Here is a 26,963-nt window from a genome sequence, read left to right on the forward strand (position 1 = left end):
ATGTTGTTGGTACCAATATGGACCACAATCACTGGCTGTTCACCCTCCCACCTCAAGAGTGCTCTGCAGCTGCTCCGTGACATCCTTGACTCAAGCAACAGGGAGACAACATATCATCCTAGATTCATGTCTGTGGCTGCAGAAATGCCGGTTTGTTCCCCTAACTATAGAACCGCCGCCTATCACTATTGCTTTTCCAGTCTTCTTCCTGCCATGTACAGCTAAGCCAGCTGTGGTGCCATGGACTTGGCTGTGGCTGCACTTCCCAGAGAAGCCGTCAATCTCACCAGTATTCAGAACTAAATATACCAGTTGGACAGCAAGATGCACTCAGGGGACTCCTGCAGTACCTGCCTGATCCTCCTTGACTGCCAGGCAGTCACCCATTCCCTTCTGCCTGCAAACGCTTAAGTTGCAGAGTGACCACATCCAGAAATATGCTATCCATGAAACCTTTAACCTGGAGTATGCACTGCAATGATGCCAGCTGCCACTCAAACTCAGAAACATGGAGCTCAAGCTCCTCCAGCTGATGACACTTCCTACACTTCACGACACATGAGCGCCAGGCAATGACCATCTCCAATATGAGAGAATCTAACTATTTCCCCTTAACGTTCAACAGCATTACTTCTTGTAGCACTGCTGCCAGGACTTTGGGGCCAGACTTTGGGGATTGACCTCTCTGGACGCCTGCACACATTCCCTTCACAGGGTGTGCCTTGAGGGCCCCCTGGCCCCCTGTGGGTGTGTGTCTCATTTGCATCTCCTGTACTAATGCACTCTGCACTGCATCAAAAAATTTGGGATCTCAATATGTTGCCTGTTGCTCTATGTTCTGTGCCTTTGCTTCTTTCCAAGTCTTCCACAGACATTCTGCAGCAACTTCTGTTCAATGAGTGCAGCTCCCCTTAACGAGGGCCAGGCTGCCTTTAAGACATGCAGGCTAGCTGAAACACATCCTAGATAAGGAGCAGCATGAAGTTTGCATGCTGCCTGCCTCAACGGGACCGGATGTGGGCTGACTGTGCATCGCGACCCCCAGGCCCTAAAATGGGCCTAAACAATTGTTTCCCCTGGCGTCTTGCGCTAAATGTGGCTAAACTGACAATTCAGCTTAAGACCCCAACTTGATAACCTCTTAAGTATTCAGGGGAAATCGCATCCTAAATAATTACATTTTAATATTTATATATTAAGCATTTTGAGCACTGATGTATTTCGTAAGTGCTTTCTATCATCAGGAACATAATCTGTAATCAGCCTTTTTATTTTCCTATTTGAGATTCACAACCTCGGTTCGAGTCAATGGTATTTGACACCAACAAATATTCAAATGCTAATCTCAAAGGTACACCCAATTGTAATCAAGGTGCAGCAACTGAACTGGTTTATCTAGTGCAAAGACAATCATTTATAATGTATTGGTGCCGCAAAATTTCTGCATTTAAATCTGTGGTGAATTGAATCATTTAGGCACAAAATGTATGCAGCACCCAATTTAATGAATGTACCATTGTTTTCTACTTGCACCTTGACTAGAATCTGGATCTCTGGTGTATGAGAGAGATACGGCAGCCTTATTGATAGAATTTTCTGCATATGTATATGAGGCAGTGGGACCATGCAGCTGAAGCCAGTGCCAGATGCAAATAATAATAGCACCTTTTGTTGCCTATCATGCTCAGCAGTCCCAGAAGTACTTTCAATAGCAGAGTCAGGGTCGGGCATATGGGAAGTAAAATTTCCACATGAGAAACTTTGTAGGTGCTGAAAAATGTTTCAGTTCAATAGATTTACAAAGGCTTACAGAAAGCTATTGATGGTCAGGTTCTAAAGAAAAGGAAGAGTGGTGGCACAAGTGTTGATTGATATGACAGCAGATTTTTGTGTATTGAAGTACTAGCCCAGAATCTTGTGTCTCATTTTAACATTAGTAGTCAAATAAGCCAACATAACTTACAAATATAGGCAAGCAAGTTAAAGACAATTAAAAGGGATATTGAAAATAAAGTACAACCAGCGTAAAGAAAAATATCCACAATTTTATTATAAATACATCAGGAAATAGAGAATCATTAAGGAAAAGATGGAGTTTCTCAAAAATAAGCATGTCAGGATTACTATTAGGTAAGGAGATTTCAGGAGCTAAATGAATGAATATTTTGCTTCTGTGTTTAGAGAGGAGAATAAAAGGAGTCTTAAAAGGGCTAAAAAAATTAATCAGGATAATTTTCAACCTCACTTCCCAGGTGTAACCTGGCAGTGTGGATTGCCCAACCATTGTGGAACCCATCCGAATTTCATTTCCAATCTTCACCACCTCTCTTGAACCCTCCACTTTCTCTGTGTTGTCAGACCACTTGTCAGTCATCCAATCTTGGGGGATGCACAATTCCTGCAGCTAATTATTGGGGAGACCAAAGTCATTATTTTTGACCCCTGCCACAAAATTAATCTTCCTTCCAGGCAACAGTCTCATGCTGAACCAGGTGTTTGCAACTTAAAGATTCGATTTGGCCCTGAGCTGCATTTACAAAAGCATATTTGTTCCATTACAAAGATTTTCACCTCTGCAATATCTCCTGCTTCCATCCCCGCTTCAGCTCATCTGCTGCTAAACCCTTCATATACTGCTTTTGTCACTGGCTCCAGATGTTACGATTCCAATGCTCTCCTGTCTGATCACCCATGCTCCAGCTTATATAAACTTCAGCTTATCCAAAAACCTTTTAGTTGGACCTTATCCTGCACCAAATCCTGCTCACCTATCACTGCTGCCCTCACTGACCTACATTGGCACCCGGCCCACTTACATTTCAAATTTAAATTTCTCGTCCTTGTGTTGAAACAATTCAACCCTTCTTAACTCAGTAATCTCCTCTAACTCTCTGTTCTTCTGACTCTATCCTCTTGTGAAACTTTCCCTTCACCCCTTCATTGGCAGCCAAATCTTCAGCTGCCTAAGCACCTCACTCTGGAATGCCTTCCCTAAACCCATCTACCTCAACCTCTCTCACATCTTTCCAGACTCTCCTTAAAACCTAACTCTTAGCCCATGCTTTTGACCACCCTCCACTTTTCCCTCTCATGGCCCTGTGAAGCATCTCTTTGTCTATTCTAAAGGCGCCGTATTTATACAAGTTGTTGTATGGAATGAGAGATGGCTAAAAGGCAGACAACAAATATTGGGGTAAATGGATGTTCCTCAGAAGTCTGAAGACATAAACATGCTAGGAGAACGGGAAGGTAAACGGCAGAAAAATCTCAGATAAAAAAATTTGGGAAGTGGTAATATAGCTTAAATGGTAAGTTTCCTGATGTAGTTGAGGATCAAATGGATTTGCATATTGTTACAACCAAGGCAGGAGGAGTGCACTGTTAATTCAGTCCCACTTCTCCACAAGTCACAGCATTTCAATAAATATGCCCACTTACCGAAACAGCCAATCAGATGCTCCATTTGTTCCCAGGAATAAAGCACACCAACCAGGTTTCTTTGATAAACAACCAAATTATCACCAATAATTGAGTAAATATATATACAAATTGATATATTAAAGCTCCTTATTTTTTCTCTTAGCCCTCATGCACACGCACATACATCCAAAAACCAGTTAACTAGGAAAAAAAGGATTTTTGTTTACAGCTGTTTCAAAGGAATAAAAGGGAAAAAAACCTTAAACTGCAATGATCTGGAAAGAAGATCTTTGTTTTGGCTAGGTGTCCCAAATAGTTGGATGCCACTCGCAGATTTTCCAGGCAAGGTTGATGAACAGTCTGTGTTAGGTAGGCGTTCAAAGAAATTCAACTGTGGAAGGTTCACATAGATCTTCCATCAGGGGTGTAGCAACGGGTTCTCACTTTTGATGTAAAAATCCTTTTAAAGATGCAAGGTTTCTGAAAATTCAGGGTTTCTTCAAAAATGCAGGAGGCAACAGTACCACTTCATACAAGGTTTTGCTTTTCAAGAGCAAGGATTCTTTGCAGAGAGATAATACTTGTCTGGTTCTTCTTCTGATCTCCTGGCAGGTCCATCTCAAGTTCTAATTGCCTGCTTTAGACCAAACAGACGGGCTTTTAAAGTTCAAAATGTAACTAAAATTTTCCAGAAACAAGTCACATGCTAAGTCATAAGTTCTCTCTTGTTACACAAAGGGTAACTCATAGGTCAACCCCCACCCCCCCACCCCCCACTGGTTTCCTTGAAATTACCTAGTTTCCAATATCTGTTTACTGGTCAAACTCAGGAACCTCCTGTTGACCTTACTTTTTTTTTAACGCATCTATAAAGTTCAGCTAACTCCATATGTTTCAATGTCCACTGAAATCCTTTTCAGTTTTTTTAAAATCTAGATTCTCAAGTTTTAGTAAAAAAATATGGACTCTCTGTGACAATACATACAGAAGTCCTTGCATTTGGGTGGACAGGTAAAAAATATTAAGATAACTTATATTTTGAGGTTTTTAATCAAGAGAGACTAAATATAAAAGCAAAGCGGTCTTGTTAATTCTGTACAAATGATTGTTCAGTCACATCTGGAAAATCACATGTGTTTTTGGGGCTTTTCCCTACAGGCAGAATATAATAGTTTAGAGAAAATACAACACAAACTTACAATAATGGTACCAAGAATGAAGGGCTTATGTTATGAGAAAAGGCTAAAGCAACAATAGCTGTATTCTCCCAAAATGAGAAGATTTGGATGAGTGGCAGGGGTGGTTGATAGACCAGGTTCAAATAATAAAAGGAAAAGATAAGGTAAAAATAAATGGATTTGCGTAGACTTTCTGGTGTGACTGCAGTTTAATCATGGATGACTAGAAATGAGTACTGGGCCCATCTAAAGAATAGGGAGCTGACTGAAAGCAATTTTTCATGGTCAGCTTATTTTCACAGTTATTCATACATCCAATGCTGCACTAATGGAGCTGTGTAAAAGACAGCCTAGTATTGGAACTAGAAATGCGCAATACAGGTGAATTTGTAAGTAATGGGGAAGTGGCAGAATAGGAGTTAACATTTTTTACTGGCCCTTGAAAATGCTCAAAATATATTTTAACCTATTGGGGGCTGAGATGGAGATAGGAAAGAAGAAAAAAGGAAACGTGAGGTGAAAGAAAAATCATTGTAGATGCATTAAATTAAATCTGAACGTATGTGATGGGGCAGCCCACCACTTGACCTGCTGCTGTAGTGGATGTGGTGTGACCTGCGGTGGTTATGAGGCAGGTGTGCCAGGGTCTTCAGATATGCTTAATGATATCTTGGTGAGAACAGCCAATAAGGCTACAGTGCTTGTTGATCACCCTGGAACACTTTCTTTCATGCAGCACCACTTAATGCATGATGTGCAATGCATAATGCATTGGGCTGCTTCGGAAGAATCATCATGCATTATGGTTAATCAGGCTTTGCTCTATCATATTTGTGCCATTGGGGTTGCTCTCACACCCTTCATTGGGAATTAGAGTCTCTGTGTGCTCTAATCTTATGACTAAGATGTATCTCATCTATAAATGTAGGTGTCAAGATACTGGAAGTTGATCACAGAACACCTATGTTGCAAACTAACCTACCTTGCATTCCTTCATTGGTCCTACCTTTCTTTCTGCAAAATAGCTTACCTACAGGGGACTTCCCATTGGGAACCCACCACTGGTATGAATGGAGCTGTAAGAAAAGAAGGCAGCAAAGGAGCAAGTGTCACTCCCGGTCTTGAAAACTATATGGAAAAATGAATCACAAGAAAAGCAATGAAAAAGTGATCTAGAGTTGATTTATTCTTATTAGGCCTCTTAAACTTAATTTGATATAAAGCTTATTCACTAACAACCATGGGTGCTCATTATATATATCGCAAAGATCACTTATCATAATGTGCACTGGAACATGAGGAATTTGGGTGCAACTTGAAGATCGCATCACTCAGCCTTGATTTAAATATTGCATTGAAACTCTCACCGGTTTGGGCAAGAGTTTCTTGCCCTCATTTATTTTCTATATTGGACATATGTAAGGATGAACCTTCCCTCTAGGGATGAGAAACTGAAGTCAAGACTGTTTCTGGGTGCTGAACCTGCCCCCAGGGGTGAAAAGATGACTTCTTGTGATTTGCACGGTGTATTCCCTTAATTGACATAGACAGGTTCGCCGATCAATTAAAGACTGGGCTCTCAGAGCAATCAGAGGCCTTCCAGCCTGAAAGGAACAGCAGGCTGTAATGAAAGGTAAGTAAAAGAGAGAGTGCTTCAAGATGGAGGCGCCCTCTCTCCAACCTTTGCAAAAGTAACTTTAAAAAATGGCTTTGGAACCAGTCAACCATTGTGGGGGTGCGGCGTATGTGTGGGGATATCCTCACTACAAGGCGGCTAATGGCTACTCCTGCATCCAGGTAGCCAGGGAGGGCCTCAAGGCCTGCCTGGAGAGCTGGCCCCGTGGCCTGCTGCCCAGAGGCCGCTCCAGGTAACTAAACTGGTCCCCACCACCTGCTGGAACTTGAAGGCTGTCTGACAAATCCCAGTCAGCCTCCTTTAATTGGACTCAAGTAGCTCTTAATGAGCTGGATTGGCTACCTTCCGTATGCAGACAGATAGCCCTGTCTTCCACCAGCTTCCCCCCCGCCACCCGCTCACCACCTGATCCCACCTCCACCAAAATGGCCTGGAGGCCGGGTCCAAAAATCCAGCCGATAAATTGTACAAAACGCTGACCAATCTGGCATGACTTAATTCCATATAATTTCCCTATCAGGTTTATCTAATTTACATTCTGGGGATGGTGGTGTACTGGATTAGTAATCCAGAGGCCCTGACTAATGCTCAGTAGACACAAGTTCAAATCTCACCACAGCAGCTGGTGGAATTTAAATTCAATTAATTAATAAATCTGGAATTAAAAGCTAGTCTCAGTAATGGTGACCATGAAATGAGTGGATCGCTGTACCCATCTGGTTCACTAATGTCCTTCAGGGAAGGAAATCTGCTGTCCTTACCTTATCTGGCCTACATGTGACTCCAGATTCACAGCAATTTGATTGACTCTGAACTTCCCTCTGAAATCATCTAGGAAACCATTCAGTTGTATCAAAACGCTGTTGAAAAAGAGTAAAACTAGACGGCCCACCTAGGCACGGGCAATGATAATACCCAGTCGACCCTGCAAGGTCCTCCTTACTAACATCTGGGGACTTTTGCCAAGATTGGGAGAGCTGTCCCACAGTCAAACAACAGCCTGACACAGTCATAATCACCAAATCATACCTTACAGCCAATGTCCCAAACTCCTCCATCACCATCCCTGAGTATGTCCTGTTCCACTGGCAGGACAGGCCCACCAGAGGTGACACCCAGTGGTATACAGTCAGCAGGAAGTATCCCTAGAAGTCCTCAACATTGACTCCAGACCCCATGAAGTCTCACAGCATCAGGTCAAACATGGGCAAGGAAACCCCTGCTGATTACCACCTACCACCCTGTCTCATCTGATGAATCAGTACTCCATGTTGAGCACCACATGGAAGAAGCACTGAGGGTAGCCAGGGTGCAGAAAGTACTCTGGGTGTAGGACTTCAATGTCTATCACCAAGAGTGGTTCAGTAACAGCACTACTGACCGAGCTGGCCGAGTCCTAAAGGACATAGCTGCTACAGTGTGCCTGTGGCAGGTGGTGACAGAATCAACAAGAGGGAAAAACTTGCTTGACCTCACCCTCACCAGTCTGCTTGCTGCAGATGCATCTGTCCATGACAGTATTGGTAGGAGTGACCACCACACAGTCCTTGTGAAGACAAAGTCCTGTCTCCATCATGTTGTGTGGCACTACCACTGTGTTAAATGGAATAGATTCAGGACAGATCTAGCAACTCAAAACTGAGCATCCATGAGGCACCACAATCTGTAACTTCATGGTTCTGCATATCCCTCACTCTAGCATTACCATCAAGCTAAGGGATCAACACTGGTTCAATGAGAAGTGCAGAAGAGCATGCCGGGAGCAGCACCAGGCATACTTAAAAAATGAGGTGCCAACTTGGTGAAGCTATAGCACAGGACTACATGCATACTAAACAATGGAAGCAGCATGCGATTGACAAAGCTAAATGATCCCACTGCCAACGGATCAGATCTAAGCTCTGCAGTCCTGCCACATCCAGTCGTGAATGGTGGGGGACAATTGTACAACTAACCCGAGGAGGAGGCACCACAAACATCCCTATCTTCAATGATGGGGGAGCCCAGCACATCAGTGCAAAAGACAAGGCTGAAGCATTTGCAATAATCTTCAGTCAGAAGTGCCAAGTGGATGATCCATCTCAGCCTCCTCCTGAGGTCCCCAGCATCACAGATGCCGGACTTCAGCCAATTCGATTCACTCCAATTGATGCCAAGAAATGACTGAAGGTACAGGATACAGAAAAGGCTTTTGGGCCCTGACAACATTCCGGCAATAGTACTGAAGATCTGTACTCCAGAACTAGCTATGCCCCTAGCCAAGCTATTTCAGTACAGCTACAACACTGGCATCTACCTGGCAATGTGGAAAATTTCCAAGGTATGTCCTATCCACAAAAAACAGGACAAATCCAATCCAGCCAATTACTAAAATAAGAGCAAAATACAGCGGATCCTGGAACTCTGAAATGGGAACAGAAAGTGCCAGAAATACTCAGCAGGTCTGTCAGCATCTGTGCTGACAGAAATAGAGTTAATGTTTCAGGTCTGTGACCCTTCATCAGAACTGGTTCAGAAGCAGTAACTAAAGATGCTTGCGCATGGGCACACTCAGAGGCTGAGCTTCAAACCCTCGTCGATGCATTCATGGAGGTATATGAAAGAATGGGCCTTAAGCTAAACATATGGAAGACAAAGGACCTCTAACAGCCTGCTCCTGCAGCAAAACACTGCCCCCCCGCCCCCCCACCACGACTATCAAGATCCATGGCGAACCACTGGACAATGTTGATCACGTCCCATACCTTGGGAGCCTCCTCTTAGCAAGGGCAGACATCAACGATGAAACTTAGCATCACCTCCAGTGTACCAGCACAGCCTTTGGTCACCTGAGGAAAAGAGTGTTTGATGAAATAGACTTCAAGCCTGACAACAAGCTCATGGCCTACAAGGCCGCAGTGTTACCTGCGCTCCTGTATGCATCGGAAACATGGACACTGTGCAGCAGACATCTCAAAGCCCTGGAGAGATATCACCAGTGTGCCTCCGCAAGATCCTGCAAATTCAGTGGCAGGATAGGCACTCCAATATCAGTGTCCTCTCTCAGGCCTACACCCCCAGTATCGGGACACTGGTCATGGCTAGTCAGTTACGTTGGGCAGTATGCATGCCTGACACAAGACTCCCAAAATGAGCTCCGTCGTGGCAAGAGGCTACCAGGAAGGCAGAGGAAACGCTGGAAGGATGTCCTTAAAGCCTCCCTGAAAAAATATGACATCTCCACTGATTTGTGGGAATCTCTTGCCCGCGACCACCCAAAACAGAGAAGAAGCATCCGCGACGCTGCCAGCCAGTTCGAACAACATCGACATGCCCAGGCAGCGAACAAGTGTAAACAGTGGAAGGAGCGTTCAGAAATTTGAGCATCCCATTCAGTTGCCTCACCAAACACCACCTGCCCCACCTGTGGCAGAGTGTGCGGATCCAGAATTGGACTATTCAGTCATCTAAGCACCCACAGCCCTGGAGTGGAGGAAAGTCATCCTCGTTCCTGAGGGACTGCCTGAGAAGAAGAAGAAATTCACTAAAGGCTGAATGTCCTCCTAAAGTCACAGTCATTCCAAAAAACACTGCAATCAGAAAAATAATTTGAGACCATCCTCTATGTAACAATGTTCCATTTTGTTTGTGGTATTGATGATTGCTGACTGGAATGTTCCCACTGAGTGGTATTCACTATGAGATTCCTAAATTATCCTCTTGTCCTACTGAGGCAGTCTTTTGATGCTGGCATAGACAAGCATCAATATGTGAGGATCATCTCTTCAGTTATGATATTTTTTCCTCCTTCTACTGTCTGCTTCTCTTTCTGATCAACCTAAGCTTGTCCTCTGTTCTCAAAATTTTAAGTGTTACATTCAAATGATGCTCTTTATCATTTTTCTAAACTGACTGGACACTTTAAATTTTCTGAGGCCTCACTCCTAACTTTTTAGCTTAGAAAATTTGCTTCATAAGTTATTGTGAGCTTTCAGATTTTCCTTACTCTCTCCTGACATTTTTTAACTTTTCAAAATCTTTGCTTGTAGCTTCTATTAGTGGATTGTAACTCAGGTTGAGATCGGTCCAGGGAGAGTGTGAAGCAGGTGATGGACCTGTATGCTGTCCTCAGTGTGAGCCCGCTGACTTTAACAACCACTCTTCATTTACATGTAGCTAGTTGGCCTCCTAGCCAAGGTCACAAAAAGGCCAGAGGGGCGGATTTCAGGTTGTAATGGTCCCCGGCACTGAGATCAATAGGCTATTGTGGTGGGGTGGGTAAGAGGTAGAGAATGAAGACTGGGACAGGGGAAGTCCAGCTTTACCTTGTAGGACCCAGAAGAGTCTTCTCTTCTGCTTCTCCTGGACCACAAAGATTTAATATAAAAAGCGGGAAAACAGTTGAATTTTCACCACAGCAGCCACTTTCCATACCATGTACGGCTGTGTTCTCTGGCCATTGATGCAGCTTCTGCTATATTTGGCCCGGCAGGAAAGCCTCAGGCACCAATTGCAGTCAATCTGATGATGTCATTGGTGGGGTCGCAGCAAGAACAGAGTGGTAAGTATTTTACCGCTATTTTAACCCTGACAGGTTCTCAGCAAGCATAGGAAGTTAAAATTGGGCTCCCACATGCAACACGACAGGCGATCAACAATTTTATGTAATTATATCTGCTAGGGCCTTGGAGATTGGAGTGAAGCAATTACTTCAGGCCCAAAGCAGAAATGAAGAAATAATTTTTATTTCTGTCAGCCAGCAGCAGAACCAAACAGCAATGCCAATAGACCAAGTATACATTACAGACATGACTTGTGACTGCTGCCTTGCATTTATAATAATGTTGAGGTGACATTCAGGAGTGACTGAAAATGTGACTAATAGTCAAATTGTCATATAAACGCATGGATTTTAATAATGTATAGAAAAAGACCACTTAATTGCCTTTTCACTGAATAATGGACAGTTATAGAATTTGATCCTGAAAGCCCCAGTAGAAATCCCAGAATAATAAATAATAAAAGTAAAACTTCATTTATTCAGTCACCATAAATCTGTGGCCCTGATCTTATGTCGTACATGGTATAGACAGTGGTTTGACTAATAATAATTCCTTTTTTTAGATTAAATAATCTATCAAATGTGAAGTATGAAGTGTTTAAAATCAAGCAGAATGCATAGTTTTTAAGATTAAAATTCTAAATTTTACAGGGGAGCATGACACCAAATATCCATAAGAAAGAAAGGACTTGCATTTTCATGGCGCTTTTCATGACTTCAGCACTTTACAACAACAACTCATATTTCTGTAGCGCCTTTAACGCAATAAGATGTCCCAAGGTGCTTCACATAAGCATTCACATGACACTGAGCCTCATAAGGCGATATTAAGGCAGATGATCAAAAGTTTGGTCAAAGAAGTAAGTTTTCAGGAGCTGCTTAAAGGAGGAACAAGAGGTAAAGAGGCAGACAGCTTAGGCAGCTGAAGGCATGGCCACCAATGGTGGAGCAATTAAAATCAAAGATGCTCAGTAGGTCAGAATTAGAGGAACACAGGTATCTTGGAGGGTTGTGGGACTGGAGGAGATTATAGAGGTAGGAAGGGGTGACGCCATTGTGGAATATGAAAACAAAGACGTGAATTTTAAAGTTGAGACATTGCTTAACCAGAAGCCAATGCAGGTCAGCAAGCACAGAGTTAATGGATGAAGGGAACTTTGTTCCTGTAAGAACGCAGACAGCAGAGCTTTGGATGACCTCAAATTTATGGAGGGTAGAGTGTTGAGGGGTTGTTGGGATAGTCAAGTCTAGAGGTTATAAAAGCATGAATGAAGGTTTTGGCAGCAGATGAGCTGAGACTTGGCAGAGTCAGGTGATGTTAGAGGTGGAAATAGGCAGTTTTAGTGTGGGTATGTGGTTGGAAGCTTATCTCAGGATCAAATATGACACCAAGGTTGTGAACAGTCTGGTTCAGCCTCAGACAGTTGTCAGGGAAAGGAATCAAATTGGTGGCAAGAGAATGGAGTTTGTAGCAGGGAACAAAGACAATGGCTTTGGTCTTCCCAATATTTAATTGGAGGAAATTTCTGCTCATCCAGTACTGGATGTTAGACGGGCAGTCTGATAGTTTAGAGATAGTGGAGAGATTGAGAGAGGTGGTGGCAAGGTAGAGCTGGGTGTTGAGAGCGTATATGAAGAAACTGATGCTGTGTTTTCAGTCATCACTGTGCAGCACATAGATGAAAAATAGGAAGGGGCCAAGGGGGACACCAGAGATAAGAGTGAAGGAGCAGGAAGAGAAGTCATTGCAGGCAGTCCCACCCAGCTGGAAGCGAGTGGAGAGATGTTAGAAGAAGATGGTGTGGTCAACCATATCAAAGACTGCAGACAGGTTGAGAAGGAGGAATAATTTAACTTTTCACAATCACAGCCAATGAAATAATTTTGAAGTGTGGTTACTGTTATAATGCAGCCAATTTGCACACAGCAATATTCCACAAATATCAACAAGATAATGATCAGATAATCTACTTAAGTGATTTTGGTTGAAGGATAAATATTGGACAGGACACCAAGGAGAATTCCACTTCCTTTTTGATATCCCTCAAAATGCACAAGAAATGTTGTGTCTTCAACATTTGCAACTTCCCCTTTCAGCCTTTTATGTTATAGTTTTTTCCCCTGTCCTAAGACAAGTGTGTATATTTTGGTTATGTTACAAAGTCTGTATAACAATCTGCTTTTACATCCTAAGCTTTTAATCAAGTAAATCCTGGAGTTTCCAGATTTATGGGGAACATGTTATCTTTTTTGAAGTTATTGGCCAGCTTTCATTAGATTTTAAGGTGGCATCTATATGGCCAGTGAAGAAGATGTTGGAGAAGTTGATTCAGGGTCTTTGATAAAAACTAATCAATCAATTTCACAGCCAGAGAGCAGAGTCAAGCTAATAAAAATGAAAGAAGATACCCAGACAGAAAGAGAAAGAAGTTGGATAGGTTAATTGCAAGTGACAAAAGCAGCGGTGAAATGAGCTAAGGGCAGAGTTGGACAATGCTATACAGATGGAAGTAAGCGGTCTTGTTGTGTGTTCACTGATTAAGTCTAACATTAGGGGCTGAATTTTATTAGCACACCACACATCGTGGCGCCGCACTTTGAAGTCGGGACGTGCCGTTTTTGAGCCTCCGCAATATTTTGCACGGGGGCTTATTTAAATAGAGGGGGCGGAGGAGAAGCCCCCAATGATGTAAAGAGGGTGGCCATTCCGTCCCCAGCAAGGGCGTCCGGCACCACCATGCAGGCGCCATTTTTAAAGGGCTTCAACCCCTTCAGTGCCATTTAAATGGTTATAGAGACATGGTTGTAAAAAAATTGAACTAAAATTTTAATAACATTTCCAATCCCCTCTCCCACATCCCCAATGAATAATCAGTTGATATTTTGTCCTATCCTCCCCAAAAAGGTTAGTTTCCACTCATGACCTATCCCCCCGAACTTTATTCCCTTTGACCCTAAACCCCTTCCCACCATCCCCACAACCAATCAGAGTGGTTTTCTCCAGTACCCCCCTCGCCCTGATTTTTTCACTCTTCCCCCCTCCCCACCAGTGACACAGCTCAGAACTCCAAACGGAGTTCCGAAGACAAATGAGTTGCGATTGGCAGCTGGAATATCGGCGCAGGACAGCTGCTGGGCCAAGATTAGTTGATTTGCATTTATTTTACTTTATTTCAATATTTAAATGAAGGTCCCGCTGCTCAGCAGTGGTGGGGAGGGGGGTGCGGGGAGCCGCACCGAGGCCACGGCGCTGCTGATAAAGTGCTGCGGGACCTTTGCGGCATCGGGTGTCATGGCGGGCCTTTCCCGGAAGAATTTTCCGGCTGCCACCCCACCCCCTGCCCCACCCACTCCCTTCATGACACCCAATGCCAGAGGCCTCATAAAATTCAGCCCAAGGTCTCAGTGCAAGCAGCTATTATCCAACCAATTTTATTTACACCTCCCCAGCAGAGAGGGCAGTGTAACAAATGCTCAGCTATTACATATATCACACTCACTCCCCACCTTAAAAAACACATAATTTCCCAGAATACAATAACAATAGCTGAAAGTTAACAAGCTAGGCTGTATGCTTCTTGTTACCTGTTAAAAACATAAATAACCAAATATTTCCAGAGTAATTTTCATGTTTAAAAATTGTTTTTCCTTAACACCAGTATGTCTTTAAAATATCATCATTTGACAAAAGGTAATGAAAAGAACAACGTATTTCTTCTTCTTTCCTATACATATTTTCAATTAACCTATCCGGCTTTTCTCTTTCTGTCTGGGTATCTTCTTCCATTTCCATTAGCTTGACTCTGCCCTCTCAACATCTCAGACTGTGTCAACCCTGAACTTTTACTTTGACTACCAACTCCACTTAATGGTTCTGTGAAATTGATTGATTAGTCTTAATCTAAGACCCTGAATCACTTTGCTGTTCTGGTGGATTCTGTGATATCGCCAAACTTTCAATTTCTTCGTGATTTGCACTTTCTGTCTGACTTTCACTTGGTACTGTTAGAACTTGGACTTGTATGTAGGTGTTTTTCATGCTCTCCCTTTGTCAGATTTCCTCTTTCAAGCAAATGATCTACATGACACTGACGGAGTCTCTCTCCAATCCTCCCTAAATCTACTAATGCGCCGAGTCTTTTTAGAACAACTCCAAACATACTTTTCCTTATTGCCTTGATGGTTGTTCACCGTGACCTTCAGACCAGCATTGAACTCTATAAGTTTCATGCCTTGAGTATCATGACTCATCTTCACTCTGTCTTGCTTTTCCCTTACTTTTCTATTGACATCAATCTTAAGCAAACAAACCTTGTCCTAGGAGCGTGTTTAAACATTAACTCGTAAGGTGAGCAACCTGTTATAGACTGTGGGGTTATTCTGTAAAAAAAAACCTGAAAATTCTCTAACCTGTGTTGGTGAGAAACATGGAAAGTGCCTACTTGTCACCTAGCAAATACTCTGCAAAGACCTCTTCACAATTTGTACACTTTCTTTTGCAGCATCATTTGATGCTGGGTGATAAGGTGGTATTAGAGTGTGTTTGACTCCATTCTTCCCCAGAAATATTTCAAACTCTTCTGACGTAAACTGTGGACCATTATCTGATACCAACACCTTTGGCAACCCATAACTTGCAAACCAGCTTCTCAAAACCTTGGTAGCTTAGGCACCTGTGGTATTGGGCATAGACTTGACATTCATCCACTTGCTATAGCTATCGGCCAAAAACAAAATACTCTTTCCCTTCCACTTCAGAGAAATTGACATGTACATGTTCCTATGGTTTCCTTGTGTTTGACCATGAAATGGAGGGAACCTTGGATAATCCTTTATTTAAAAAGGGCAGCAGGGATAAGCCAGGGAACTATAGGCCGGTGAGCCTTACATCAGTGGTGGGAAAGTTATTGGAAGGGATTCTGAGAGACAGGATTTAAGGTGAGAGGGAGGAGGTTTAAAGGGGATCAAAGGGGTAAATTTTTCACACAAAGAGTAGTGGGTATCTGGAATGAGCTGCCTGAGGAGGTGGTGGAGGCAGGAACAGCAGCAACATTTAAGAGGCATCTGGACAGGTACTTGAACGAGCAAGGCATAGAGGGATATGGAATTAATGCAGGCAAGTGGGATTAGTAGAGATAGGCATTATGGTCGGCATGGACGCGGTGGGCCGATGGGCCTGTTTCTATGCTGTACGACTCTATGACTCTATTACTCGTTCTGAGACACACTTCACAACTTTTTACCAACTCTTCAATATCTCTATCTACCTTTGGATACCAAAACTAGCTTCTTACTACTGCTTTCTTATGGTCTATCTCTGCATTCTCTTGATGAAGTTCCTGTAACAATCTCTCTCTAAACCTTGGCAGAATAATGACTCTTAAAACCCTTAATAGGAGACAGCCTTGATCAACACTCATTTCTACACGTGAAAAAATTCTGCAATTGCTTATCATCTTCCATTTGCTGTTTTTCTTTCTCTCTGACTGAGTATAACTCTTGATCTTCCTGCTCGATAACATCAACTTCTGTTTCCATATCCATCATATGCGCTTTCAAGCACTTGCAGGCTCCTGACTAGCTTTAGCTCTACTATGGTCTTTTCCTGGTGCATTGCTGCGACCTGGAGCATTAATGTTTCCTCTACTGCTGCATGCTGTCTGGATATGACTGACTTCCCCACAGGCATAGCACTTTGACTGGAAATTGGGCATTTAGGTGGCCACCATGGCAATGGTAGCATCTAATTTTCTGACTCTGAGTCTATGGACTTGACTCCCGTGACCTGGTTCCTGCTGAAAACCAGTGGACCTTCCCTGCCGGCTCAGAAAAAGAACTTCCTTGCAATCTGCCACTATCTCTTCCTGCCATTTCCATGGCTGTGGCCTCATAACAGGCCCCCTTCCACGTCAGCCTTTTGCCTTTTCTCAACAGCTTGGCCTGGATTGTACTCTTCTTCAGACCTTCAACGAACATGCCTCTAAGGTTGACTTCTACGTTCACACCATAATCACAGTGATGAGAGAGTTTCTTTAATTCAAGAATATAATCTGCAATAGACTCACTTGGTAACTTTTTCCTTTCATGGAATGCAACTCGTAGTGCAATTTCATTCTTAGTTGTGCCATAATATGAGTCCAGAATCTCATTAATTTCAGAACAGCACAAAGTACTGGGGTCTCATGGACCACATTGGTTAAACACCACCTCAAAAGCCTCTGGCCCATCATGGTGAGGAAAACATTCACTTTAACCTCATCTCCTATTTTATTATCTTACAGCTAAATGCGTAACCTTTGTTCATAGTTACTCTAGTCCTCTTTGTTAAGGTTGAATTCTCCCATTGTCTCACAATATGTCTTTAGTGCCATTTGTTTCAATGACATACTGTGCTGCAGACATACCCAGAGCAATCTTTTAAATCGCTCAAACTTCCACAAAAAATACTTTGGGCGTTCCAAAAAATGTGTCACAATGTTCTTCAGACCATAATCTCTTGAATGAAATGTAAAAAAAAAGAAATTCAATCCCATCTCTTCGTCATCTTTCTGTTGTGTATTCACTGAGTAAGCCTAACATGAGGGGTTGGGTTTTCGGCAGCGAGCTTCAAAACTGACAGTCCACCCATGCAGACCGCATGTCGTAGACCCACTGTGATATAGAACGCAGTGGCTCATTTAAATAGCTGGGGGGGGGGACCATCCCCCCCACCCCGCCAAATGACGTGGAGGGGGGACGGGTGGTCCGTTCCCAGCAATGGCTCAGGCGCCGTTTTTTAAGAGCTTCAAGCCCAACATTGCAATTTACATATTAAAAGAACTAGTGATTGTAAAAAGTTAAATAACGTGATCCTGACCCTCTTTCACACCACCCCTCCCCCCCAATAAGCATAGAAGTAATTACCTGCCCTCTTCCCCATAAAACACTTACCTTGTGCCGCCAAACTTCCCCCACCTCACAAAGTTCATCAACTTTAAACTTTACCCCTTCCCATCACCCCCTAGACCAATGAAATAAATCTGACCCCGCTACCCCACCCCCCCCACCTGCCGCACTGAACAACTTACCTGCTCCCCACTCCTCACCAGTGTCCCGCCTCGGATGTCCGAACGGGTATCCTAAGGCGCGGGAGTGCCTGCCACCGGCAGCAATATCACTCCGGAATGGACGGCAGGAATGGGTAAGTAATTAATTCATTTATTTAAATTAATTTAAATATTTAAATTTTGCTCCCGTCGGCGAGCGGCGGGGTGGGGCCACAACAAGGCCTTGCCACTGCCGGCAATATTGGGCCAGACCTTCCCAGCGTCGAGGCCCATGGCAGGCCTCTGCCGGAGGCATTTTCCGGCCCCCCCCCAACAACCACCACCACCCCGCCCCCCGCCACAACCGCCAATGTGGGAGGGGGCTGTAAAGTACAGCCCAAAGTCTCTCAGTGCATGCAGCCTAGCAACTTTATTTACACCTCCCCAACAGAGAGGACAGCAGAGACAGCAGTATAACAAAATGCCTAGCCAGTCCATATATCACAGATCTTTGTAATGAATAAGCTATGGGTTTAAAGTCCAGGTCAAGGTTGAATGAGAGGCCGAGGTTGTGCTTCATCTGGTTAGTCCAATACTGCACAGTATCTGCCTGCGTTTTTGCAGCAGATGGTGAAGCTTTGCATCTGTCTCTTCATTGACCCAGAAACCAGTTCCTCATAATCATTGCCAGATAGATATGGCAGGGCCTGTAGAAATGATTGTGACATCTTAGTGAATGAGACGATACTGGCTTTTGGATTATAGGAACATAGGAACAGGAGGAAGTCATTCAGCCCCTTGAGCCTGTTCACAATTCAATTAGGTCATGGCTGATCTGTACCTTTACTCCAATTATCTGCCTTGATTTTATAGCCTTTATACCCTTGCCTAACAAAAATCTATCAGTATCATTTTTGAAAATTTCAGTTGACTGAGCTTCAACAGCTTTTTATGGGGGTGAGAGTCGCAAATTCCTATGACCCTATGTGTGAAGGATTGCTTGCACACTTCATCACTGAATGGCCTAGCTCCAACTTCAAGGTTAAGCCACTTATTCTGGACTCCCCACCAGAGGAAGTAGAGTAGATATAGAAAAACTATGAACCCGGTCGGCCTTGTTTCTTAACACTGAAAGCATGACATATTTTGCACGTACTTCTGATAAACCATCAAACATTATGGTTCATCAGATGTTCACCTATCTTAGTAATACCATCTGGCTAATTATTCTAGCTTCTTTTGGGAAGATCAAACTCTGGGCTGCATTATGTCAGAGTGGTGGGGACTCCAACAATGGGCCTGAAAGTGGGGAGCAGCGCACCTCAGCCCTTTGGGGGACCCCAGGCTGCATTTTAATTAGCTGCCATTGGGTCTCCCGTCCTTTTAAAAGTGGGAGCCTGCCTGCAAGAGCTCCTGGTCAATCGGAGGGCTGGCACTTGTGGCACAATTAGCTTCTGGGCGGGAGGGCTGTCCTCCACCTTCCCCTCCACTAGCAGAATGCCATGGTGGCGGGAAGGCGACAGGTACTCCACCTGCTGCCTTTCCTCGCCATTTTACAGGCCCCCCTCCACCTCCCAGCCAGTCCCGAGAGCGAGACTAAAATCGGCTCCCCATGTGCATTAATTTTCTACTAAAGTGAAGTTTGTTCATCGCTCTTCTGCAGATGGTAGATATGAAGGTACTGGTAGGTGAGTGTGGAGCATCTGTCATGCAACCTGACTTGACTGGAATCTTATGCAAGTCCTTCTATTCTTTCAGGCATAGACATACGGAAATCCATTAGTGCCATTAATAGTACTGGGGAGGGGGAAATAAAATATTTCACTGATAGCATGGCTAATGAAAACAGCAGTGTAGACAGGTAAATAAATGAATAAAAACAGCTTTAAAAATGGGTAAAATGCCTGTATAAAAGTACAGTGTTGCTTCTATAACCTTCAAGATATATACCAGCACATGGCAATACTAGATACGTATTAAAATGTGTATCCTTAATGTCAGGTTTCCTTCATGGATACTGGTGTAAAGAACCAAATACATAACAAAATGATACCCTTTTGTGATGGATGATTTAATGCTGCTGGTTCTGCTCATCAGAAAATGTGTTGAGTTGCAAACCCAGCACATTCCCAGAGGGTGTGACTTTGCATGATTTTTCCCTTCAGTTCACCCTGATATCATCTGAAACTGGGTGATAAAACTGAGGAGCATAGGAGTAGGAGTAAGCCATTCAGCCCTCCAGCCTGTCCCACTATATTGCTCAACATGGCCAATATGTACCTCAACTCCATTTATGTGCCTTTGTGCCATATCACCTTGCTCTGGATCCTTGTGTCCTTAATTTGATACAGGAAGCTATTAGAAAATATTTTTGATCTGTTATTTAAATTTGAGAAGTTTGCACAAGTTTGTTACAGAGTCTCACTCAGGAAATACATATTGGGAACTCAGACATGTGACCCCAGTGATTTGCTGTCCATTAAAAAAGGGAGCCAATGCTTCCAAATTTCTAATATGTGCTGCCAGTGAGCAAAACTCTGCACCAGGAGCATACCTCTAAATTGTTGTCCAAACAATTGGTGCCAGAAAATGTAAGACAGTAAATAAATGATGAACAGAATTGTTTTATTCGGGTGACAATTTTAACCCTTCCCATCTGGAAAGCAGTGTAAGAGAAAATTGCCTGGGCTGCTTACCTGCCCTGGAGCCGTCAAGAGCTGACCTGCTGTGATTTTCACCTTATCTCCTGTCCAAACATCTGCCCAAAGCCAGCGGGGTCCTTTTTAACATAGGCATGTTAGTTCTTGATAACAACATTAGAACCTGATGACAGAAGTTAACTGCCCATCCTCAACATGGAGTGGCAGCTGGTTGCCTGCAAGGCCAATCCTGGAAGTGGATCGGGGCCCACAGAGGATCAAAGACAAGTTTATTTTTTTTTTAATGCAGGAATCCTCCTCTGGGCCCCACTAGGAAAGCTTCAGCCTCCCCTGCCACTACTCTAGTTCTTTTTGCATGTATTTCATTATTGTATTATATTTTATTATATTGCTAAATAGGACAAACTAGAGAAAATTCACCTTTGGTAACTTTATATATTTTAGCTGCCAATTTATGCAATGTTGGACCAGCATTTACATGAGGATATGTGTCTGATGATATTAGAACTACAGTATTACCATACTAATCAGCAGATGTCAAGGGTACAAGTGTAATTTACTCAAAATACAATGATGCAGATTTTTGCAATTACATACTTGTGTTCTTGTGAGAGATTTCTATAACAGTAAACAGTTGGGGATAGTGTCTTGTTATAATCATAATGTGGAAATGGATTTGTTCCAGAGTTGAACAAAGACAAATGATCTGAATCTAGACAGGGACAGGTTGGGTAGGCAGGGGGCACAGTTTCTGTTAGGTTTCCCTGCATGCTGTTGATTTTTGACTCCCCAGTGTGCACAGTTTTGCTTTGATGGGTTCACTGCCCAGAAGTCAGCCTGATTGACAAGCTTGGCTTCCAGTTGAGCGGAGGGCACTCTGGAGCAGGCTGCAGCTGTGGGTCTGTTGCCTTACATGTATAGTGGGGGCGGTGATGGTGGGGGTCTGACTGGGGGAGACGATTGTGGGGTGGTGCAATGGTAGGGAAGTAGGTAAGCTTCGTTGGCCAGGGGGAAGCACTCCTGCTCCTCCTGGCCCACATGCAGTGCCATGAGGCCACGTCGCCCTGAAGCTGAACTCGTCTCTCTTTAGCTGCTGGATTTCCTGAGGCCTGGAATACCCAGCCAACTAGGATTAAACCTGCAAAGTAGGTGAAATGGAAATCTGCCAGCCTCATTAAAATATTTAGTAGGCCGACCCACCTCCTGGGAGTAGGTGGGCTGCCCGCCCCTTGGTGCTGCCTAAGTGGCTTGGAGTTGGGTTTGAGATTTCTAAAGTTTTAACATTTCACTCAACCCCAGCCCATCTGTTCTGAGGGTTAAGATTCAATCCATTGTGAGACATATCTCCCTTGTGCCATTTGCTTTATTGTAATTTCTTACAGAGCTTTACCTTTTTTCAACTCTTCTAATTTTGAAAATAGTTGTTCCAGTCATTTTTGTTTGTATTCGTTCTTCCTACAACAGCCTTCTGTTCAAATAGAAAGAAAAAAAGAAAGACTTGCATTTATATAGCACCTTTCACAACTTCAGGATATCCCAAAGCACTTTACAGCCAATGAAGTGTTTTTGAAGTGTATTCACTGTAGTAATGCTGGAAATGCGGCAGCCAATTTACACACAGCAAGGTCCCAAAAACAGAAATGAGATCATCTGATTTAGTAATGTTGGTTGAGGGATAAATATTGGCCAGAGCAGTGGAGAAAAACAGCTTTGCTCTTCAAATAGTGCCATGGGATCTTTTACATCTAATGGAGGGGGCAGATTATCCTCAGTTTAATGTCTCATCTGAAAGACAGCACTTTTGGCAGTGCAGCCTCAGTACTGCACTAAAGTATCAGCCTAGATTTTATGCTCAAGTGTGTGGAGTGGGATTTAAGCCAACTATCCTCTGACGCAGAAACAAGAGTGCTACCACTGAGCCACAGCTGGCACCTGTTCCAAATACATTCTAATGTGTTTGTGTTCATGTAGGACTTTATGCAATTGACATTCCTCACTAATTGCATTGTTAACAAACCAATTTGTTGGTGAAAAACTAAGATAAACTAAAAATTGAATTTCACAAACTTTAGCCTTCAGTGTACATTGTGTCCGTGATTATTATCTCTAGGTGCTAATAAAGAGGAACAAAAGTATCTGTGGAAAGAAAAGGTTCAGTTGTAATGTTTTGATTGAGCTATTCTTATGTAACTGCACTATTTTGATCACATCAGCTGAGAAGACAGTTGCTCTGTAGATGTATTTTATGACAATTTTGTCAACAAGCTACATGCTTTGTTGTAATCTGTGGAACCCTTCCACCTTCATTTACATGAGGATATATATATATATACATATATACATAGAGCCATCAGCCACCTAGCACCCTTAATGAACATATTTCTGAGGGATTACAGTGTAATTTATTCTAGGTGTAGAGTTATTTGTTACTCGATGACAATAGCTGGTGTCAGGAGCTGTGGCACTGCCAGATGGCTGAGGAAAAACAGAAAAATGGCAATGTGGACATGCAGCGCCAGATGGCATAGGAGCTGGTAGAGGGACATGGTGCACAATAGGGAATGGGTCAGTGGCCAATGGAAGAATTAAGGATTACACAGGAAGATGTTACAGCATAGCCCTGAAAGTATCAGGTGTTTTATACCAGTTTTAATTCTGTGCTATCAGATAATTAAATGCAGGGCTATCAATGCAGGCTGAGTATGGTGAACTTCATCAGGATATATTGCCTGATTTCTTTATGGGAATCAGATTCAAAGCTATCAAATGATAGCTGTTTAAAATGATAACATTCTAGGATGCAAGTTTAGAAGTAGTGTTTTTTAATTCATCCCCTAACAAGGTAAATATTTCTGTTGCTCAAAATAGCATTAAGATTTTGAATGTAACTGACGGTATTTAAACATCTAATCGGAGTAGCCATTTATAAATATTGTAAGTCAATCCTATTTTACAGTAATTTTCCTTCCTGAAATTAAAGTTTATGGATATTAAGGTGGCAATGTTTCTTTTAAATGCCTGTATAGTTAAATTGTGTCTTGTTCATTGCTATCATCATTCATTAGAAATATTTTGGGTGATGAGACAGGCTTTTAGTAATCGTGTGCATAGAAAGGCGAATAGCCGGGTGCCCTAATGGCTCATTAGGCAAGATGCTATTTGAATGCTGCAAAGTCACTCAGATCAAGAAAATATTTGGATCTCTGATCTATGTTGACTTAGCTGATCTGACCTTGGGGAGCAGTGGGAAACAAATTGGCCTCAATGTCTTCAAGCCAGAGAATTAAAACTTCTTCAGTCAGAAGTCCCGTTCCTAATAACTATATAGTGAATCCTGTTATTAATATAATTCATCTTGTTCTATTTTGTGAGATATGGAGAGATTTTGCCACAGCTGTGGCTTCATCACAATAGTCACAAGATTGGTGCAGCTGAAGTATTTCCTCTGATTCATTTGAAACAATTAAATAATTCAATGTCTGCTGCTGGGTAAAGTGGAATCCAATGTATGGTCTTTTGAAAAAATACTATTTTTGCTGACAGCTTGCTGATCAGTTTGGTGCAAGACTTGAAAGCCAATACAAAACTCAGCTTTATACCCAGGTATTTGAACGAGCGCTATTGATTCCAAATAATGTGGATTCCTGTTAATGTTTAGAATAAATTGGTTTATTTCACCAATGAGAACCCTTCATCATATCTTCAATTAAAACGTCCAATTAATGATGAGTTTCAGTAAGGTTTTGTGCTGATGAAAAACAGTTAAGTTTGGAGTTTTGTACTCTGGTAAGCAATAAGTAGTCACTTGCATTGACAGCTGTCTGAGCAAATCTCATTTAATGTTCTGATGAAGAGTCACTGACCTGAAACGTTAACTCTGCTTCTCTCTCCACAGATGCTCCCAGACCTGCTGAGTATTTCCAGCATTTCTTGTTTTTATGTAATTTAATTTTCATTTTCCATGAGTGAACTAATATTTTAGTTTCACAATATGTTATAATATCTTAACAGAAATGTTCGCATATAGACATGGGTTATAAACTTACACCTTAATACAAATTCTCAACACAGTCTGTAACTCTATGCCACTTTAATGGAGGTGTCCTAAATAGGTTAATATTTCCACTAAAATAGCAGAGTGAGAAATTCAGATGACAGCAACGAGAACTTGCACTTATAGAGCACCTTTAATGTACAACATCATCTCCAGGCACTTCATTGAGGTGCGTGGAAAGGCAGAGAAATTAAGGGGAGGGGTTTGACCAAAACTTGATCAAAGGATTTGAGGGAGCAATTCCAGAGCAAGAGGCCTCAGCAGTTGAAGGCACAGCTACTGATGATGGGCATCATTGAGGAGTGATGCACAAAAGACTGGAGTCATGGAAGCATAGAGTTTGGGAGAGGCTATAGGACAGAGATTAGAGAGAGATGAAGGGGTAAGACAATTAAGGTAATTAAATACAATGACAGGCTGTCATCACAGATCTGCATTGGTTCCTGATTCCCCCGGGTGTCAAACTTAATATTTGATGGGGGATAGGATAAGGGTGGCAGGATTTGTATAAGCTGAAATTTATGGAGGGTGAAGGATAAGAGGCCAGCGATTGAAATAAAATAAGAAGCCAGCGATTGAGACAGTCTTGCATGAACAAAAATGTTTAGTGTTCCTAAATTAGTATCCCATGGTGTAACTACAAGATGCCAATATTGCAAAAAAAAATTGAAGGAAGTCAATGGGGAATTTTGCTATTGAAAATTACATTAGTGGGAACAGGATTTAGTAAAAATAAATCAAATTAAATCACTCAGCTGAATTTTACCAGCCCTCCAGCGTCGGGGGGCGTGGCAGGGGAATCCGGAAAATTCTTCCAGGAGAGGCCCACCGTGACTCCCGATGTCAAGAAGGCCCCGCCGCCTTTTACCAGTGGTGGCAAGGCCTTGGTGTGCCCGCCCACCCCGACCTCGCTGCACGGTGTTGGGGCCTTCATTTTAATGTTAAAATTAAGTTAAAAACATGCAAATTACCTTGTCCCGGCGGCCATCCCACGCCAATATTCCGACTGCTGGCCAGAGCTCCCATGCCTTCGGGACTCCATCTGGAGTTCTGAGGCGTGACACTGGTGGGGAGGGGGAGGAGTGAAATTATCAGGGCGGGAAGTGGGGGAATGGGGAAAACACTTCTTATTGGCTGTGGGGATGGTGGGAAGGGGTTAAAGGGCAAATGTAACAAGGTTGTGGGGGGGGGGTGGAGTTTGGGTTTGGAATAAAGTTAATTTTGGTGATATAGGCCTAAAAACAAACATTGGGGGGAGGGGGGGGGGGTGGGGATGTGGGAAAGGGCCTCCAGATTTTATTTAATTTTTAAGACAATGCACCATAATATTACTTTAAAAATTCAAATTTCTTCTAAGGGCTTGAAGCCCTTTACAAATTGCACCAGCGCCTGCATGGTGGCACTGGATGCCGTTGCCGGGGACAGAGTGCCCACCCCCTCTACTTCATCGGAGGCGGCTGCTCCGTCCCCTCCATTTAAACGAGCCCACGTGCGAAATATCGCAGCGGCTCAGCGACGGCTACTCCGCGTGGGTGGGCTGCAGATATCAGAGTGCGCCGTCACGATTTGCCGCTTGTCAATAAAAGTCAACCCACTGTATCAAGTTTTGTCAACAGGACTTCATCACCTGCCAGCAACAAAGCATAATATTCATCTTTAGAAAATAAAATAACCTGATTATGCTTCTCACATTTCCCAGACGTAGAAGCAATTCTTGATTAATGAATATGTAAACTGGTGATGGTGTAGCAAACTTTCAACCTTCACACAGCTATAATGTAAATCTATTTCCCTGTATACTTTGAAGATGACTCTATGGGGATAATTTAAACCTAACTGGGTGGGAAATCCATACAATCAGGTGAAATGGAGAGTAAAATCAACAGGGTGTAACATCAACGTTGCACGCAATCTTATCAGTTTCCTGTCGGGCAGGTGAGGTTAAAATTGCTGTCGATATATCTGAGTACCCTATTCTGTGGACTACTGAAAGGTACACTGGTGTTGTAGTCATTTCCCTTCCTATTTTAATTCTGTGGATCATCTACAAAACTTACACATATCCAAAGTTGCTTTCAGCTTCAAAAGCGACAATAGGAACAGAAGTAAGAAGAAGGGAAGGTCATTGCGGTGTTATAACTGGTTCCTATTTTAAAAAATAATTATAAGAAGATATCTTTAAAGTTGAAAAGAATAACAATAGGACTGAGGAAAAGGGAAAGACAAAAAGGTGAAAAAAAAGAGGAATTGCATTGAAACATTGAGGTGTTTTGCCTAAAAGTATGTTTTAGATGGTTATTCTTGTCTTTTGAGCAGCTTAATATTAATTATTAAATTATTTCTGACATCTAAATTTTATTATTGTAGTACTGTTGGAGTGTCACCCTGTGTGTGAGCTGGAAATTTCGAAAACTGCCAACCCGGGGAGGCAGTCACCTTTTAGACCTGCT

The 26,963-nt window shown here is 42.8% G+C and overlaps 1 protein-coding gene across 6 annotated transcripts in view; it reads left to right on the top strand.

Moving 5' to 3' along the window:
- The window catches only part of LOC137384696 (BTB/POZ domain-containing protein KCTD8-like), a 352,009-nt gene that overhangs the window by 245,357 nt on the left and 79,689 nt on the right, over positions 1-26,963 (top strand). Inside the window, exons 4-5 of one of the 6 annotated variants that reach the window (XM_068059280.1) lie at positions 5,174-5,197; positions 26,624-26,634. The exons of 4 other annotated variants lie outside the window; for them this stretch is intronic. In XM_068059280.1, the coding sequence (XP_067915381.1) occupies positions 5,174-5,197; positions 26,624-26,634 (35 nt within the window). Of the gene's footprint in view, positions 1-5,173; positions 5,198-16,932; positions 16,944-26,623; positions 26,635-26,963 lie in introns of all 6 variants that reach the window. One more of the 6 variants, XM_068059202.1, reaches the window with a different exon arrangement.

This window comes from Heterodontus francisci, chromosome 1 (genome assembly GCF_036365525.1).
Source record: "Heterodontus francisci isolate sHetFra1 chromosome 1, sHetFra1.hap1, whole genome shotgun sequence".
In the NCBI taxonomy this organism is placed as follows: domain Eukaryota; kingdom Metazoa; phylum Chordata; class Chondrichthyes; order Heterodontiformes; family Heterodontidae; genus Heterodontus; species Heterodontus francisci.